This window comes from Nipponia nippon, unplaced genomic scaffold, assembly GCF_047370975.1.
Source record: "Nipponia nippon isolate SJK-2023a ecotype South Korea unplaced genomic scaffold, ASM4737097v1 scaffold_1, whole genome shotgun sequence".
NCBI lineage: Eukaryota > Metazoa > Chordata > Aves > Pelecaniformes > Threskiornithidae > Nipponia > Nipponia nippon.
Genome location: NW_028262290.1, coordinates 4,911,461 through 4,930,980, shown reverse-complemented (window position 1 = coordinate 4,930,980; position 19,520 = coordinate 4,911,461). Strand labels below are relative to the sequence as shown.

Below are 19,520 nucleotides of genomic sequence, written 5' to 3'. Positions count from 1 at the left end.
GTTTCTGCTATCCACCTCCAAATCAGATCAGGAGGATGTGCACCAAACATCTACCTCTGCTCCACCAGCATCTTGTTTACCATCGTTTTCCCAAAGAAATCTGGCTCCCACCTATGATTTCAGCCATTCTGTTGCTTAATGCTTTACAGCTCATCACTGCACATATTTTTATTTCCATCTTTCTGTAACAGAACGTTCCCATTTGAAAACCATGTCCTAGTCATTAACATTATTCTACGATTTTTTTTGTGTTGTTCCATGATCCCCAAAGCACCACCCGTTCAAAAATATTTTAATTTTCTGCCCAGGCTTCTGGCATTTGTATTTCAACATTTCCATTTCTTGTTATCCACACTCCGCTTTCTAGCTGCGTTAGGTATTGCCTTACCTCTATTACCTGGTCAACTACTCTCATCAATATTAAGCATTTCCCTTCTCTTTGCTGTCTATTTTTATGCCTTCTAACATTTCTGTATCTACTGCCACATCCTAATTCCCCTGCCCTTCCTTTTTCTGTGCCAGATTTGGTACATCACGACTAGTTTTCAGAAATACGAAGGAAAAAAAAAAAAAAAAAAAAGGCTTACAAGATTTGCAAGTACAAAAGACTAGCGTCATGGGGGGGGGACCCCCACAAGCTATTTATGCTGCAAAATTAAGTAATTTTGTAGTTATCTAATACATTCTTCTCCCGCTCTATTAAAATGGGATTGTTTACTACTTCTCACAGGGGCATAACGAAGCCGTATCTGTAAGTGTTCAGGGATCAACACAATCACATGTTGCTCAACATCATTACATTCCTCCACTGGAGTTTTAGTGACAAACAGTAAATAACAGTGAGGGCATATATTCAGTTTTGAGAATAACATGAAACACTGGGAGAAGCACAGACTCCTGGGGAAAGATGTGATCGCAGAGTTTTACAACCACACTGTTCAGAAAGCAGGACTACTACCGACCTGTATTTTCATTTTAAACATATTTTTCAATGATTTTTTTTTTTAACAATCCAATTAAAAAAAAAAAAAAAAAAGAGCAAGCTATTTCTGGCTCAACTCCCTAGGCAAACTTATTTAGGGCAGGGTGTTGCTTGAAGGAGATAAGCACTGTTTATTAAACAGCAGCATTGAGCCGATAAGCAGTCAACCTATATTTTTGCGCATAGAACAGATACATGTGTGTTAGCTATAGGACTGAGAGATGTGAATTGAACTTCAAGGGAAAAAAAACCCTAGAGTATTACAACTGCTGATCTGAATTCACTGTTTGGACTACTGCCTCAAATTAAGAATGCAAAAATCAAACTATCTTGTGTAACATGTATTACAGCAACTAGCTGTGAAGAGTAGAGAGTCACAAAATAAGGGAATTCAGTGCTAGAGCTTTATTATTCTTTTCTATAGAAGAAAAAACCCAAGAGTTTCAATCGTAAAACACAGTTGCTACATTCAAAGTAATTCGATTGCCCCAACTCCTTGTTCAAGCACTCCTGCATAATTCCCATCACACTCTCACTTTAAAGTGATGCAAGCCGTAGGGACAAGAGAAGGCTTTTCTTAGCTCAAAGGTTGGTATTGGGAGGTTGTGCAGCGGGGTGAGGTGTGTTACAGCAGATACCACCGGACACCGGAGCTCGAGGTGACACTGCCTAAAGAAACCTGCCAAAATCCACAGCCCGACGTGCGTTACTTGCTCCATTTCTGTTTTTCAGGGACTCCTTCACAAACGCAGATCATGCTTTTGAAGAGACACTATTTCAAAGCATTGGAAAAATCTACATCCATACCTGGATTTTACTTTTAAAGCGCTGTCAAGGGAAGAATAAATGAGAAGAAAGACGAAAGACTAATAAACCAGAGCATCCGTGTGGTAAGTATCAGAAGCTCCTCACTCATTTGCTAGATGATAATATGAATAATGAGAACGCTTCAGCCTTGATATGATGATTGAGACCATCAAGAGCCCCATTTTAAAGGTGTGAAGTAAGGTAAGCTGGGTGTTGAATAATAAAGTGCCAGTATACTGTCTTTAGCCTTATTTTTATCATCAAAAAAACCCCAACAGATTTCCTATTACAATTCATCCAATTTACATAAACTCAACATTCATAGCTATCATTCTTAAGACGTGTAATTTCTACCAAAAAAAAGAAATCTGGAAAAAGACAGATATTAGAAAAATAACAGTCTCGTGGCAGTTTTCTGAAATAAAATTAATAGTCAAGCAAAATTACCCTGACAACTCTGTCAAAAGAGAGTGGCAGGGGAAGGGCGGTGGTAGAACTGCACACAATCCCAGAGAAGCTGCTTTAGGACAAATACAGAGTTTTGCAAATTGAAAAGACGACAGCAAATGCAAGGCTGTCTGCGTGTGTGCTCCTACTCCAGCACGTTATTGTGGATCAAAACTCAAGATAAGAGGGTGACTCCAGGAGTCAGCTGGCCCAGACACTCCTAGTATATAAAAAGTGTGAATGAGCCACATCTTTGAATGAGTGTGGCTCAGCTCATCTACTCCCAAATCCATGCAGTTGTGTAATGATGATTTTCAGGACCATTTAATTTATAACCGTTTCCCAGACTTACAGCGTTCATTTCTTTTGTCCTTCATTCTTCATCATTTTTTAAAGCTTAACTGCTTGCCTGCTCAGCACCCTGGAAGCACTGCCAGTCAGCACGAAACTTGTATATCGAAGTTTTTTTAGCAAAGAATTATGCAATTTTAATATGCAGTCAGAGGCCTAATGAGTTATTAAATAAGAAGGGGCCAAACTAGTTGCATCTAAGGGCTTGTCAACACAGGAAATCATCTGTGCATAATTATACTAGTGTAATTATATCAATAAGTTTCCTTGTGGGCAAGTCCTAACGTGTATTTAACAATCAGGTGATGTTTTCATAACTCAAAGCATGTTTTAATATTGGGCTAACGAATGCAACCTACATTTGTCGATAGGAAGTCTCTCTAAAACCATTTTTCTAAAAATATCGTCTCTAAATTCAAGTAAGGTGAAGGAAGAAAGCCTTATTTGGAAGCTTCACTTCCAGTTAAGTTTTCTAATATCAGAGAACAGAGCAGCTCTTCTGGATCATCACTACGGGCGTTTTCGGATATCGCTGCACAATAAAAGATGCACTTTTCGAAGTATTTTAGATATGCTAATTAGTTGATACCCAAGTATTTAATAAAAGGCGGCCAAATTTCATGCTAGTATACAGAATTTTAATTCAATATGTAACTCAATTCTCCTGCAGCACTTGATTTGATCTACCTTGCTTGCCAACCCCAGCCTTGCAGACAGCATGGACTATACAACCACTGTGCATATTCATTGCTGCCTCCAGGTCAGTTACCGATTCCATCTCACAGAGAGGAGGCATCGCTCCTTGGAAAAAAAGAGGTTTAATAACTTGTCCTCAACTAGTGATCAGCTGTTTTGCCTCCAGAACTGCAGGAAACAAAAAAAATGACAAACGTGTTCATCGTGATAAGGTTAAAAAGAACCAAGACTGGCAAAGGAACAGACACATCTGCTTGAAACAGCTTTTCCAGCAGCTGCTGTAGAGGTGCCGAGTATCATGAACACAGAAAAATGTAGGCTGGAAGGGAGTTGACTTGTCCAGTCAAGTTTTGAGTATCTTCAAGGACAGAGTTTCCACAACATCTCTTACAACCTGTTCCAGTGCTTGATCACCCCCGTGGTAAAATAAACTTGCCTTATACTCAACTGGAGTTTCCTGTGTTCCAGCTTCTGTCCATTGCCTCCTGCCCTGTCCTGGTGTACCTGCCACAAGCCTGGCTCCATCTTCTCCACAGCTTCCCCTTACGGAGTTGTAGGCAGGCAGAAGGTCACCCTTTAGGTGAACCCTCTTCTTAAGGCTGAACAAAACTGATTCTCTCGGCCTCTCCTGGTCTGTCATGTGCTCCTTCCCCTAGGCACCTTGGCGGCCTGCCACTGGGCTTGCACACAGGTAACGTCCCCTTTTGGGAGTGCAGTTTGAAGTGGGAGAATGGGAGACTTGGGAAGGGGACACCACATGGCGGGGGAAACAGGATTTCCCACAACAGTTATTCAAGTACCAGTAACAGAGGGGATTCAGAAAGAATGAGGAAAACATTCAATATGAATCCTTGACAGGATCTGCACAGAGGTTTTATGTATTTTATTTACATATATATATGGTCAGAGCAAGAAAAGGAATACAGGGAGTTCAGCCTTTTCTTTTTAGGACACAACTGAAAAAAGCTTTGGGCTGTCTTCAAGTTTTCTTACAGTCTGGGTTATATAGAGAAGTTTAACTTTCACACTGGCTTTCTGTTAAGAACCGTTAGAGAAAGATAGGAAAAAGTCTGGCAATGTTTTCTACAAGATAAGGAAAACTCAAAGCTGCAGCTCATAGTCCCTTGATATTACAGGGGCAGAAGAACCTATATGGAACCTCTACATCTGTCTCTGCTGCTCATTAAACACATCTTAGAGTATGGAAACTAAAAGGCCTTCAGCCAAGCTACAGCATTGTTGGATTAGATGGTGCACAACAAATAAAGGTAACGGACTTATCTGTTATCCCCAAGAATTCAACAAACCACGAGGAAAGCACAGGAAGAGATGATGTAATCAGAACTTCATTTAAATCTAATATCTGTTACAGCATTCTCTTAAATATCAGCTATTGAAGGTTCTTTATCAAGATGCGATTGCCAGAAGATTTCATGCGGTTTTCTGCTAATAATGCATCTTCTAGAACAACGGTACTTTGCAGAGCCCAGCATGGCAAATAACCTGATAGGCACCTGGAGGAATGGAAACAGGTGAAGAACAAAAGGGAAAAACAGTTCTTCTTACCTTTTTATGCAAATAAAGTATATCTAAGACTACTTAGAACCACTCCTTTAACCACTTGCTGTCTTAGCTACACCGATTAGGACAATTATGCACCTGAGTGGAGGGCTAACAGATTACTAAAGGTGTCCTCAGGAAAAAAAAAAAAAAAAAAGAGGGGTGGGCAGGAGGCAAGCCTGGCAACCTTATCTATATCCACTACGAGGAATAAATGCAGTGTAAAAGCCTTACTGCTCTATAAATCAAGCAAGATCCCCTAAGTCGTACAGCATGCAAAGTAGTTATTGCACACATCAAATTCAACTTCTGAAGTTGCTCCTCTTTCTACTAGTAGCAAAGTAAAGATGTAGTACTGCTAATGATGCTTTACAACTCTTCTTTGTCCAGAGCCACATTTGTGCTTTGAAACAGGTTGCAGCTCTAGCTGTATACACCTGTGCATGCTCCAGGACGTGGATTTAAGTTGCCACTTGTATCCATCCTTTGGGACTGCTGAATCTGCAGATCTCCATTTCGTTTTCTAACACTCAAGCTGACTTACTCCTTGTTTACCTCTCCTATGTCCGAAGGCTGGATTTTTACCATCTTTATGCACCAGAGTGCCTTCCCCCTCTCAACACGTACCTGGTAACATTCATCTTCCATTTGTCACGAGTTTCCTAGCCACGTATCACCCCACAGCTGGTAAATCATTATTTTCCTGGAATGTCCCCTAAAATGCTATCCAGAGTTACATCGTTCAGGGATGGGGTGTCCCTGTTCCCCGTTGCATTCAGTCTGTTCCTGTACTTCTCTCAAGTACCTGCTCATTCCAGGCCACCATGTGTCTCCATTTATATGTGGAAAGCAACCCTTAAAGACACTTAACTATCTTCTTGCATTCCTTATTTTTGCTGCATGTGTTACATTTCTGTTCTTTCTTTTCTCACTCTGACCATATATAAACTGTGCCTGGATCCTGTCAAGAATTCATATATGACACCTTTCACGTAATTTTTGACGGAGCGCCTCTGTAAAGGTTCTTCTGGTCTCTCAGTGAGCAGCTACCACACTTTCTAACCACAGCATGTTGCGTATGCCGAGGTGGGCTATCAGAGCTAGCTTCAATACCGATGAGCAAAAATGAAGGAGCTGTCCTCCTATTTGGTCATATTTTATGTCCCACGTACAACTACTGAGAAGTTTACGGATCCCACTCTGCCAGATTGCTTCTAATTTCTTAGCGTTGTAGTATGAAGTTAGATATCTTAACAAGGAGTCAAAGTCCTAGATAAACAGCATTGCCTTCAAACCTGTAATCTCATTATGTTCAGTAGACCTAATCTCGACACGATTTTTATTGAATAATTGTCACCTACTGCAAAAGAATTCAAGCAATTTTAACTCTCAAGTCAACCCTTTTATCTAGTGAAAGATGTCCCTGCCCCATGGCAGGCGGGCTGCACTCATGACCTTTAAAGGTCCCTTCCAACCCAAACCATTCTACAGTTATTTTGTCTGGAATAAATAACCAGTTACCTGGTTATCCCTGTTACTTTTTGACCTCTGTAAGACAGAGAGGTGATCTCTTCATAGTGCCAGAAGTGATATGATAAACGGAGACCAGAATCACTCCCAGACACCAATGATGCGAGCGGGTGTTGCAGTCAGAGATGCAAGGGAGAAACAACCCAGCTTGCTTCGTAAGTTCTGACCCCATTTCAAATAAGAATATGTGAAAGACTACAAGAACAAAATGCCAGAGAACCAAAGAGGGTAGGATCAATGCTCCAGCAGAAAGCAGCAGGCGAGAAACAAAGAATGGTTCTTTCTAGCCCACAAGCTTCTCCTGGACAACGCCAACTAGCAAAAGACAACGAGTGTCAGTACTTTCTTTTTCCTTCCACGTTCTCCTTTCAGCCTAGACCATCAAACTTATCCTTCAGATTTTCAAATACTAACAAGCTGGTTCTCACCACTCTACTGGCCGCCTGCGAGTGGGGCCAGTGGCAGACGAGCACCATCAGAGCACGCAAGGAGCATACAGAGGATAAAACATCTATCCTCACTGTTAAAGAGGCAGGTGGCTTAATTGACCCCTGAACACAAAATTGTACAAAGTATTTCTGAAATGCTTCTTAAGGCACGCAGAGAAATGCTTTTAATTACAAACTGCAACGCTGAATTAAGTCATTCAAATAGCAAGCCTCACCCAAACAATGGAGGGGATGCTTATGGCTTACCCACAAGTCAGCAGCCCACTTTAAAGTTAAAAGTGAATTCAAACTACAAAATAACTCCATCTTCAGGCAAACCTTTACGCGATGAAGGGGGAAATGGAGAACATTCTTAGTGCTGTAGATCACACTTGACCGTAATGATACATTCACTTTTCCATACCTTAGTGTCACAGATGAGTGGTTAGGTCGCTTAAAGAATTACCATCAGAGATATTTGCAAAAGTGGTTTTAAGAGAAATTTATAAAAGTGTGATTTAACGAAGTTCAATGGCAAAGTTCACTATATTATTAAATTAATGGAATATATATAAGGGGGGGGGGAAATCAAGGTAGAAGCAAATTAGGATGATTTATACAGAGATAGAAAATAACGAGGGGGTAAAGGAGGCCCTCCCGTTGAGTCACGAGGTTCAGAATGGACCCCCTTGCTTTCTAAACTCCTTTTCAGAGAGGAACCCAGGTGCGGCTGGATCCAGACTTCCCCTTAGACTTTATCAACAGTTTATGTCTAAGGATTACATACGTCTAGCAGCAGCTTCAGGTTTATTCACAGTTAAAGAGAGAATCACAGGAATTTAACAGCAATTAGTCATTGGTTAATTTAGCATTTACAAAGTGATTAAATAGGATTTACTACAATATTTGAATCGATTCACACATACACAATATGCATATAAAGGTACCTGTTAAAAATTCCCCTCGAGCTAAGTGAAATACTCACTTCAAATGATTGTCTCAATGGGCGAAGGTCAAGCCTCGAGGAGAGAGGGGGCCCCAGAGTTCAGCCCAGGTCCCGTCGCCAGGCCTCTGAACTTTGCAAACTTAAGAGTTTGCAAACTCTGAGAGGCATCCCACTCAGAGGGAGATACTGGGCACAGTCCGCTGCGGAGAGCTCAAAGGGTCTCACTTGGTATGGCCGTTTATAGGGTCGCGAGATGATTGACTTTAGGCATCAGTAAATTTCCATCCTGGCCACAATCTCGGTTGGCAATTACTGGAGTTCTCAAAAATTCCAGTAAAGCTGGTACCGATCCTCCTGTACCGTTCCACCTGAGTTACAATCCAGGTAAGATATGTTCCAAGACTGTCAGGGGATGACTGATTATTCCCGCTCTCGTTCCCCACCTTGGCCAGGCAACCGGAGTTCCTGGTACGGTCAGTGCTGCTCCCCACCATGCAGGAGTTCCTGGTACAGTCAAGGGACGCTTAACCGCCAAACTCAGTGCACAAAGGCCAAGTCTTGATGGGAATTCCCGAGATCGTAAAGCAGTCCAGGAGAGGGGGCAGGGAAAATGCACCACCACACCTTAGAAGAGGATGCTGAACTAATTCCAGGTGCCTTTTCTAACAATCTAGACTAAAGAATGTATTTTCTGCACCCATAAAGAGCAATGCCTCCATTCCATACAATCCCCGTTCTTTGCCACTCCAAAAGGCTGATGTAGTGAATACACACATCTTCTACGAGGAGAATAAAAACACCCACTAGCATCTATTCCTCCCTTCATGCTGCTACTTCCCTGTAGAAGGCAAGACTAGAAAACCTGTATTCTTCATCCCACATTACCCTTCCCTTACCCCGTTTGCTGAAATACTGCGTTTAGGTTAGGAAAGAAATGTGGCTCCCCCTCCTTCTGTATAAGCTGACTGTATAGGTATGTATGAAACAACATAACCCACCCTCTTTTTTTTTTTTTTTTTTTTTTAAGTCACTAGGGGGCTGGTAAAGCACACCTTCTTTATCCATCAGTACTGACTCTTCCAATAATATTTACTTCAATGCACAGACTGAAGTCTCCATCAAACTACTCGGTGTGAATATCGGACAAACAAGCGCTTGCATTCAGTCCCGAGGAGAGCACGTAGAGCCATTCCAGCTGGTGCCAGGCACAGAACTGAGCTCAGCAAGGGGTACTTAGCCCCAACTCCCCCGCATTATGTACTTCAACACCTTTTGCACACACAAACAGCCATCAAGTAACACCATTAGTACTGTACACCTCATTATGACACTCCATTACCTCTGTAACTGGAGATCTCAGTATTTCATAGGCTTTTTTTCCCCCTTAGAAATAGTAAGAACTGTTCTCTGCATTATAGCTCACAAGCAGACACTGGATAGATTAAGTCACCTGAACCAGAGTTGTAGTTCTCAGCACAACGTTGCTTCCCCCAACCTTTCTAGCAACATCTTTTCCTTCCCCTCCTTCTCCTTCCAGATCCCTTGCCATGACATCCCATCCCTTCCATGTGCCCACACGCACACAAGCTCCGCTAAGCTTAACGAGCTCTAATGGCTTGGGCTTTACTCTGTTGCCGCTGGCGCACCTTTCTGGTGTGCTGTGCCTCACCACCTGGAAACTGGTGCCACAGAGGCCCCAAATCCCCACTCCCTCTGGTATTCACACCGTATACAATTGAACGAAACACAGAATTTGTCCTCAGCTTATTAAAGAAGCTAGGATGGCTGTATTTTGCACTGTACCTTTGCAAGCACATTCATATCCCCACAGACTTTGGCTAGCAGTATTGTTGTGTAAAATCTAAAAATAAAAATTTTAAATTGTCTCCATACCTAAAATATTTTCTAATTTACAAAACTCAACTGTTGAGCTATAACTCAGAAGCAGTCATGCTTTCCTTGAAACAGAAATCTTTCCCCATACCCACACTGGATTAATCTACAAAAACATGAACGCTCTCGTGGCTTAGTTTCAAAATAGAAAATTCACAGTTAAGAGCTGAGGTTACGCTTTATTTTATCATTTTAGATAGTGAAAGCAGCTGTAGGAGCATCTTTAACATGCAAGAGATCCAATAGCATCTAATGCGGTTTCAAGAGATAGGGCTGTGGTTTTCAGCATCGCGGAAGAGAGGGGTAAAATGCAGGTTCATAATAATGGAATAACGGAGATATGACAAGAGTGTAGGCTTTCAGCAGAACTCCCCTATGAGAATTTTTTTTTTCCTATTACATCTTGGGGTTTTTTCCCCTCCACCTGCTTCTTGTAAGCAACTTAAGTTCTCATATTAGTTGATACAAACCAAAACTCAGCTGTGGCATTGTGCCACCCCAGTCATGACGGAAATACCACAGGAGGAGACTGCAAATAACAGCGTCTCGCTATAGGGAGATCCAAATCCCCACAGATTGTTTTTCTCTGGAAATAATTTATTTTCTCCTGCAGTGTCACTATCAAAACCTTACTCCATGTGGCACCCAGTCCTGTAAATTTCGATTTTTGGTCTGTGCATTGTTTTAAGGATTCTGTGAAGGGTAAGTTTAAAAAAAAGGCACATACAAGTTTCCTAAAGAGAGGCCTATACTTCCACTGAAATTTTACATTAAAGGGGATTTGCAAGTCAGAAACAATTAGGAAAAAAAATACCACTACTGTACTCTAATCACATAACGAGACCCAAACAATAAAGCTTCACTTCCTTGCCCTGGTGGGAAGTTTCCTCCTTCTGAATGAAGCTCTCACTTTTTAAACAACACACCCTTATGCAAACATTCTGAAGCCATGCGAATTATTCTTAAGCATTCCCTCATTAAACACCGAAGCTCTTCCCAAAAAGAAACGTGCTGGTTTTCACCGCGACATTCATTCTTCTGTATTGTCATTTCTACCTGAACCTGGGTTTCTTCTCTATTTTATTTTTGTTTTGTTTGTGGTTTGGAGGGTTGGTGGTTTTTTGGGTTTTCTTTTTAAACCTATGTCTCTCATCAGCCTTCTCAACAGAAATATTCAAGTCAGAAGAGATGAAGCTGACAAGTACTATTGTTTGAGAAACCTTACATTTCACCAGCAGTTTAAAAAAAGCACAAACAAGAAAACCCCTGCTTTCCCAAAGCCTTGCCCTCCACATGGGAGCAAACAAAGATTTCAGAAACGATGGAGGAGTATGATGGGGCAAGAGAGCACAACCAACAGAGGCACTGATAAAAAAAACAGCAGAAAGGGAGCATTCACTGCAAACCCACAAGTTGTATGAAAGGACAATGAAGTAAGCTCATTATCAAAGGATAAGTGAAGCCAAGAACACAGCAACATTTAGATAGGAATTTACCCTCCGTATGAATAGACCCCTGTCCTTTAATAGTAAGCACTTGCTAAACAAGTTTCAGAAGGTATATAACGAGGCCCCAGTAATAATTATGTTTTAAAGCCTTATTCATCTACATGACACATTTAACTTCAAACAATTTTTAGATTGATCTAGCTAAGCCAGTGAAACCTCCCCTCTTGGGAATTCTTCTAAAATTGGCTTATTTAAAATAAATCTAAATTAGCACAGCCACACACACTTCCTACTACTAAATTAAAATTTAGGTTTCATTATTTTCTCACATTAATAAGCTTCAACATAAATTTCATGACTGGACTAAGAACACAAAAAAATACCACTAAGACAAAAAGTTCTAAAGCGCCAATCTGTGACATTAGCAGCTCGAACAGAGCCACCCACGGTATCTAACGCTGCCTGCCAAGTCAGCTCCTCGTCTGGCCAGAAGAGAGTGGCATTTTTTTTTTTCCTAGACTACATACGAAATCATCAACTTGATTCCCTATACACAAATCTGCGCTGTAAAACCAGCATAGTTTCAAAAGTACATTTTCAAGCTCCCCAAGATGACATGCTGAGATTAGTTTATTTCTCAAAAGACTGAAGACTTAGTTCATGCTCTGCAGCCCCCTTGTTTCAGTCACCCCCCAGTACAGGTTTCAAGTGACATAATGAGACATAAAATTCACATACTGTTTAAACACATGGTCTTCAGACTTATACATATTTTATGAAATTATGTGTTATGTGATTTAACTCTTCACACAGGTGAAAGAGTTAACATTAAGCATATTCTCCACATTCTGATTATGAAGCAACTTGTACAAGGGAACGCAACCAGGTTGTTGCCAGAAGAGCTGTTAGGAAAGACATGTGGAGCCCAAAACAGTGCAGATGTATGTAATTATTCTGTATCTCTGAAAAGTTAAATATTTTAACACTTCTCTCAAAGATAGAGACTTTCACGACTGCAGAGCTATCATGGCATATATTAACACCGGCACCCAGGCCTTAACAACTTCACTTCAGGCCATAATAAGCTCACATACAACTTAAGCTGGTATAAGACACAACTAGCACCGAAAGAGAAGTTCTGCCTTCACGCAGCTTTTCAGTCTGCCCTATGATCCCAAGATTTGCGTTATCAGGAGTGTTCCTGCAGAGAAGCAAAGCAGCTAAAACTAACCAGGAGAGGGCATGAAAGCAAGGAATGAAAGGGACTTGGTTGTAGTTGGGATCAGTCTGTCCAACGTTGCACAAGGCAGCCTCCCACACTAACGCCTGCACGACCATTTCTTTCTGCAGCAGGGCTAGATTAGGCTAGTTTAAGATGAATGTAAAACTACAGGCTGACACACACAGAGCTTTTAAATCTACTTTCAGCAACGGAGTTTTATTTTTCGGTTGCTTGTTTAATGAAGGTTGAATGGAGACTAAAACCTACTACAAAGACAAAACACAACTCAGCAGCACTGGCAAAAAATAGAAGAGGACAAACAAACTACAACAGGAGAGAATGAACTATTGTCGCCACATCTGTGATTAAAAAAATCTGTTTCACAACCCAAATACAAACAAAATTTGGCAGCACTGTGGACAGCTCAATGAGAACCGAATTCAAAAGACAACGCTGATGGCAGCAAGAGAGAAAAACATCAAAGCAAGCTTTGGACTGCCTTGATTATGTCATTATCAACAGTACTTTCCTATCTAAATCAATGCTTTGCTTCTACCTTGGCTGTGTCCAGTTTTGTGAAGTCATACAGTTAAAAAAAACAAAACTTTTCTTTCTAGAAAGCCTGGTCACCAGGTATCGCACGGCTTCACAGCTGCAGCAAGGCTATAAAAAAAGATATTTAGGAGAAGTATTTTTCCTTAAGACAAAATGCAAAGAGAGACTACAGAAACAGATGAAATAACGCTTATACTAAAACTTTTTTATTTAAAAGCACTAAGTTTACTCTGAAAAGGGAATAGTAAAAGCGAAACAAATTAAAATGGAGAAGTTAAGATGAATTGCACTAACCTATGGTGCTCCCTGAACATGCTGAAAGACACCACCTATTAAAACAGTCATGAGTATACAAAAATATGGGCATCACCTCAGTCTGAGGATTAAAAAAACCACTTCCTGGACAGTACTGAAAAGCCTCTTCAAAGCACTACTTCTTAGAAAAGGCTACCAAGAGACCTGTGTACTAAGAAATTACAACCCTGGTGTAAGACATGAGATACACTACACAAGTCCAGTCTATCTGGGGATGATGCTACTCAGGTCTGTCTTTTACTTTTCCCAATTTTGATATCGTAAAACAGATAAAGGAAATGTTTAAGATCAGCTTTGGGTATTACAATAAATGGAAAAAGAAAAAAAAATCCCTTGCACCAAGTTGCAAAGCGCTGCACTTCCCTAGTTGATAGGTAAGAGATACTTTACCTTCTCGTGGGCTGCTTTGCATGTACATCAGAAAGGCTGCATGATACTGAAGCGAATTAATTGGACAATGCATGGAACAGATCCCTACCCACAGCCACTACAGTTAAAATTACGTAATATTTTCCACCAGCTATTTTTTTCTAGTTCATAACTTACCAAAAATAAGATTCTGGAGGTTGACTTTTCTTTATTTTCAAATTTAGTAATATTTGCTGGTAGTCTGAGTATTAGAAATTCCATCACTAAAAATATGACCAAGTATTCTGCTAAAGCTTGAAATAAGGGAGGCAATACACAACAAAATTTTGACAAGTCTTACAAGTTTTGTAAAGCTAATGTCGGCACATGCTTCGCTGACACAAACAAAACTTTCATTATACATGTAAAGTTCCTAATTAGCGAGAACTGTGTATGTTTGCAAAGCCAATTCAGCAGTTAGGAGTTTACCGCGTTCAGCGACTTGATTGCTGCCGTTTCTGGAAGGCCAAAAGTATTTAGAAGGGCTGTTTTCTGAAATGGAAAAATCTTTCCCTCCTATACTGTTCAAAGTGGGTAGAAGAACAGACCATTCTAGGATAATTGAACACGTATTTTCTCTTACAGAGTTAAAGTTAACTCCCTTTCCCACCCTTCTGTGAAAGACTGCTGGTGATAGCAGTGCAAGAGAGGGTACAGAAATTGTGAAAGCAGTACTTTCCTGGAAGTCAGGAAGGTTTGGCTGTTCCTCTGTAGTCTTTCTATATACATTACAACACTTTTGCAGAATTGTAGTGTACTCATACATACTTAGTGGTGTGAAAAATTTCAAGACAAAGGAAAAATAAGTGTACAAAACCCCATGTAACTGCATAGTCATTAAGAGAATCACTGCTGAAAAAAGTTTCGCTTTTCAGACAGCAAATAGTATACTTCAGTTCACTAAGGAGAAAGTTTGGTTCACGCGTATGACAACATCAATTATCTTTTCATCAAGCGACTACCTCATCTTTAAGCCACCTTAAGACTACACAGCTAGCTGAAGCAACATGATAATATGCAGTCTTTTTCTTCCTTGGGAAAATGTACTTGCCATGACAACAATAGGCTTGAAAAACTTACACTGTGTTTTGTAGGTTGTAACATTGTCAAATGCAATTTAAATTTAAGGAGAAATTCTTACACAAAAAGGAAGAGCTGTGCATTAAGTTCTCATTTCCTTTTCTATGTATGGCAGCTTACACTGAATTTCAACATAATTTACTGTCTAAAATTAAGCCAAAGAAACTGGGCAACTCTGTGATACCAGCAGAGCCAGCACAATAAGAGCAGGTCCAGATCCATCCCCCAAAATAGAAAAAGCCTTTCTAAGAAGAGCAGACCCTTGACAGGACGTGCACAGGAGTTCTTGCTGCTACTGGGGCACGTGCTAAGAGGACGCTGGTGGAGTTAAATTCCACAAGACAAAGACGTTGCCATTTCTACCACCGCAAGCAAGGCATGAGCGCGCCCTTCCCTGCACCACATTTTAGGACTGAAGAGTCCTAAAGTAAACCAACATCTCACCATCACATATCTTCAAGAAAATTTACGGGAGTTAAAAACAAGCACATGCACTGAAAAACAAGGAAGATTTAAAAGTTTCAACAATCTATTAACCATTTTAAAGAGGTAACTCACAACTAAATGACAAGTGAGAAAATAACCCTCGTTTCACTAGTTTGATAGAGGGCTCAAAGTTGTTTCTTGTGCTAGGAAAAAAAAAAAGCTTATAGTTTGCATGCAAAGCCATAACCCCCTTCACGGAGACACTCTTTTTCGAACACCTGCTGCTTTAACGATAAATTAAGACCTGAGTAGCAGGCAAAAATCAAATATCCTTTCAAAGAATAAAAAGAGAATCTATAGTGTAAGAAGTTTAGAATTTATAAATACATGAATACCAAGCAGTGCAAGTCACAGAAGTTTATGCAAGTTTTAATCAATTCTTTAAACTGAACAACAGTATTTTTATTTTGTCGCTTTCACATTTTTCTGTCCTTCTAGAAAAAGATATACCAAAATGTAGCAGTATCAAACTTGTTTTTCTTAAGAAAAATTCTCTCTCATGTTTCCAGACTTTTTATTTTTCACAGTTTCTTGAAGGCAAAAAAAAAAAAAAAGGGTATGGGCACAGTGTTTCAGCAAATTCAACACCAAGTCAAGAACTCAAATAGTATTTGGGAAAAAGGAACAGGTTTCCCAGACACGAAAACAGTGATTTCATGATGTCCCTCTCTTGTATAAAAACCATCTTACTCCCAACATAACAGCATGTTTAAACAAAGTTTCCACGTTCAGCAGCAATTTTTTTAAATTAGTCAGATACGGCTTCCTAACTTGCTTTATACTGTTTCCAGAAAAAGAATTAAGATTAAAATAGCAAACCCTGTGGCAAATTGAGCTATTACATTGGCAGGAGGCCAGCACCACAGGCACCCTCAGAATGGGGTTGGCTGCGGTGTCCAGTTTGGCAACAGGAGCTGGAAGAGCAAAGTAGCTTGTACGCATCGGCAACGTTTGGAGAAGCAAACGGCGGCAAGATCTAAGTTACAGGAGATATGAATGAAGCGTTTAAGCGGTGTCAAGGATGTGCTGACAGACATGTAGAGCCTGGAGTTCTTGTGCTTTCACGGCAGCTGCGGCTCAGTGAATGGCTGTAAACCACACTTCTTGCTCGCTCCTTGGAACAGGATTACAGCGCACGTTCATTTTATAGGTATCGGATTAACGTATGGAAGAGGACTTTCACTGGCAGCTCGCAAGCCACATGTAGCCTTACACAATACAACTGAGCATCCTGCTGACAGTCCCCGTTTCCAGACTGGTTCACAGTACAGCCACGCTCTCTTAAAAAAACTCTACTCAAACGCCCTGCCTTACGATTTGGTGCGGAGCAGGAAGCCGTTTGGACTGCTAGAAGCCACCGCGCTGCTAAGGCTCTCTGTGGATGATTTCACAGGAAGGAAACGGAGAGCCTCACGACATGGAGAACAACTCGCAGCTCATACCCCAGAACAGACACTGTCACTGCCCAGCTCTGCGCAGGGGGAAAGGGCTGAGCCACAGAGATAAACTAGGAAGTAAACAAGACAGAAGATGAGCTTGGCTGGAGGGAGCAGAATAGCAGGAGCCCGAGACACACGCCAGTAGCGTTTGCTCTGTCAAGAGCCCGAGGTGAAGAGAGGGTTGTTCTCATAAGGGGAAAATACCCTTACACACTGAAGTTGGGTCCCTGATGGTGAACAGCAGCCACCAATGCTGGTGCCGTGGAAGTAACATCATTCTGAGCGAAAGGGAGAGCAGCAGGATCAGACAGAGCGCAAATCGAGGAAGATAAAGCGACTCCCACATATAAAACTACTCTCAGCCTGTACACTGGCAATATTTTCCATGATTTAGCTCCTTACGTATAACTTCAAAAAAGATGTATCAATAGGAGGTGAACGTAACAGCCTTAGCAACAACAGCACAATTTGAGCACCACAAATACCTGTAAACTGAAAGTATACCTGCACCTGAGCAAGACAACCTGACACTAGAAGCCACCAAACAATTACATCAACAGTTATACACAGCTATTGGTACTGAAATGTGCAAATGATGTTATACACAAAAGCAAAATCTTGAACATCAGTCTGGAAACACACGGCTGCAGAGACCTATCTTCCTGGTGTGCCTAGTAAAGGTCTTCATGCACTGCGGAAAGAAAAGCAAGAAAGTAAAAACAGAGGGGCTGTACTCTAAGAGGAAAACAATCATCCTGATTGCCTGTCTTGATTCTTGTCCCTCCAAGAGAATCAAATCAGAGAAAAAAAAAGCAGCCAGCATCTAACTGTTGATCCTAAGATACGAATGCTCTTACAGTAGAAGCATTCGTAAGAGAAGCAGTAAAAGACATCTCAGCTACTACACTATTCTTTGCCAGATTACCCCTCCAAGGGAAAAGTTTTTATACAGAACTGTTGAGAACAGTAATATAAAATAAAGTTCCACTTATTTTGAAACTTTTCTAGAAGAAAACTAGGTACCAGTCACCCAAACATTGTAGTTTCTACATAAGAAAAGAATTCTCACCACACAAATAGCCTAACACTAAAAAGAAAAAACACTGTCCTATATTAACTGCACAAACTCCCACAGAATTAACCTATCTTTCCCCTAAATAGTATTAAATGCCCCTGAGTGAGTTGGTAACCTTTCTTCTCTCCACGTTGATCTTTCCTTTGCTCCCAGATTTCATTACACGACGGAGCCTGAAGACATCTAATGAAGCCGATAACCTCTTCCAGCCCTACCCAACATCTGGATAGGGTTTACCTACATCTAAACAACACAAACTCCCGCAGCACAGTCGTTGACAAACACGCTGTTAGCGAAACGCGGCCCCGGCGGCCTGAACTTCTGGTGCACGGCGCGACGGGGATCCCAGGCCGGCCCAGGAGGATGCAGCCGCTCCGAGGAGCTGGGAGGGAGGAAATGGAGACCCCAGGCCAGACCGCGCTGCCAGCAGGAGGCTGAGTTGGCAGGAACAGCCCAGCGCTGGCCTGGGGAAGGCAGGCACGTAGCGCACAGCTGAGGGGACACCCCGGGGACGGACCGGCGGCGGGCCGGGGAGGCGGAGGGGGGGGGGGGGGGGAAATCTCTGCCGTCTCCCACCTCCCCAGCAGCGGCTACCGCAGCCCCGTGAGGGGACCTCGCGCCCGGGAGAGGGGAGAAGCCCCCTCGCCTCGCCCCTCCGCCTGCCCGCCCCTCCTTCCCCGCCGCCTCGGGGCTCGCCTCCCCCGCCTCAGGCCGGAGCCAGCCTCCCGCCGCGGCAGAGGGAGGGGAGAGGAGAGCAAGGGGAAGGCGACCCTCCCCTAAAAGGGGCCTCCGGACACGCAGGCTCGCTCGCCGCCCTCCCCGAGGTGGCGGCAGAGGCCTGACCCCTCCTTCCCCCGTGAGCGCGGCCGGCCGCGGCCTCAGCGGCTCCAGCCAGGCCCGAGCCGGGGCGGAGGGGAGGGCGGGGGGGGTGCACTCCCGCCTCGTGCGCCAACGGTCACCCCCTCACACACAACGGCCGCCGAGCGCAGACCCCCGCCGCCCCGGGAGAGAAAGAGAAAGTCGTCCCGGCGGCTCGGGGGAAGCCCGGAGGAGGGAAATACAACCGGTCGAAACCTCACCGGGTCCGGCGGAGGTGGCTCCCGGGTACATGTCTCCGTGTGCGTCGGCGGAGGCGGCGCCTCTCTCCAGGTCCCTACCGCGGCAGCAGCTCCAGGGGAGGGAAAGCGGGGGGAGGGAGCGAGCCCGAGCCCCGGCTACGCCGTCGGGGGAAGGGGGAGGAGGAGGAAGGGGAGGGAGGGGGGAAGAAAAGAAAAGGGGAAAGAAAAAAAAAAAAAAAAGAAAAGAAAAGAGGGAGGAGGGCCGGGCCGACGCCGCGAAACCAGGTTACTCGGCGGCACTGAGGAGCGGGGAGGTGGGTGGGGAGAAGGGAGGAGCCGCGGGGTCACGGGGAAGGGGCGCTCCGCCCGCCGCCGCCGCCTCCTCCGCCCTCCTGCCCGCCGCCGGCCGTCAGCAGGGCGGCCGGCCCGCCCCAGGGGCTCCGCTGCCGGCAGCCCGGCGGGCCCGGGCTCAGCTCCGCGCCCACCGCCTCCCGCCCGCCAGTCGGAGCCGCCCACCTTCCTGCCGCCTCCTTCTCCTCCCCCGCACGAACGCCAGCAACCGGACCCCGAACAGCTCTTCCCCAGCCCTGCCGCCAGTGCCCACGCACGTTCTGCCCTGCTCTTCTTACAGCCTGCCGCTGTGGCCAACCGGACACGAACCATTTGTAGCAGCAGCCTTTCTAGGCCCTGGGAGTCACCCACCAAGATCATAGAATCGATCATAGAATCGTTAATGTTGGAAAGGACCTCTGAGATCATCGAGTCCAACCTGTTAGCCTAACTGCCTGGTCCAG

At 43.3% G+C, this 19,520-nt stretch overlaps 1 protein-coding gene and 1 long non-coding RNA gene across 4 annotated transcripts in view; one reads left to right on the top strand and one right to left on the bottom strand.

Moving 5' to 3' along the window:
• The window catches only part of AGO2 (argonaute RISC catalytic component 2), a 66,770-nt gene extending 47,781 nt beyond the window's left edge, over positions 1 to 18,989 (bottom strand). Inside the window, exon 1 of one of the 3 annotated variants that reach the window (XM_087742695.1) lies at positions 18,748 to 18,989. In XM_087742695.1, the coding sequence (XP_087598821.1) occupies positions 18,748 to 18,778 (31 nt within the window). In that variant the 5' untranslated portion in view covers positions 18,779 to 18,989. Of the gene's footprint in view, positions 1 to 7,786; positions 8,629 to 18,747 lie in introns of those variants that run through there. The other 2 variants (XM_087742774.1, XM_087742844.1) reach the window with 2 other exon arrangements.
• Positions 1,150 to 3,743, top strand: LOC148057231 (uncharacterized). The gene is made up of 3 exons (XR_015699286.1): positions 1,150 to 1,570; positions 1,715 to 1,872; positions 3,258 to 3,743. It is a non-coding gene; the product is annotated as an uncharacterized LOC148057231 (long non-coding RNA).
• Positions 18,990 to 19,520: the final 531 nt, after the last annotated feature.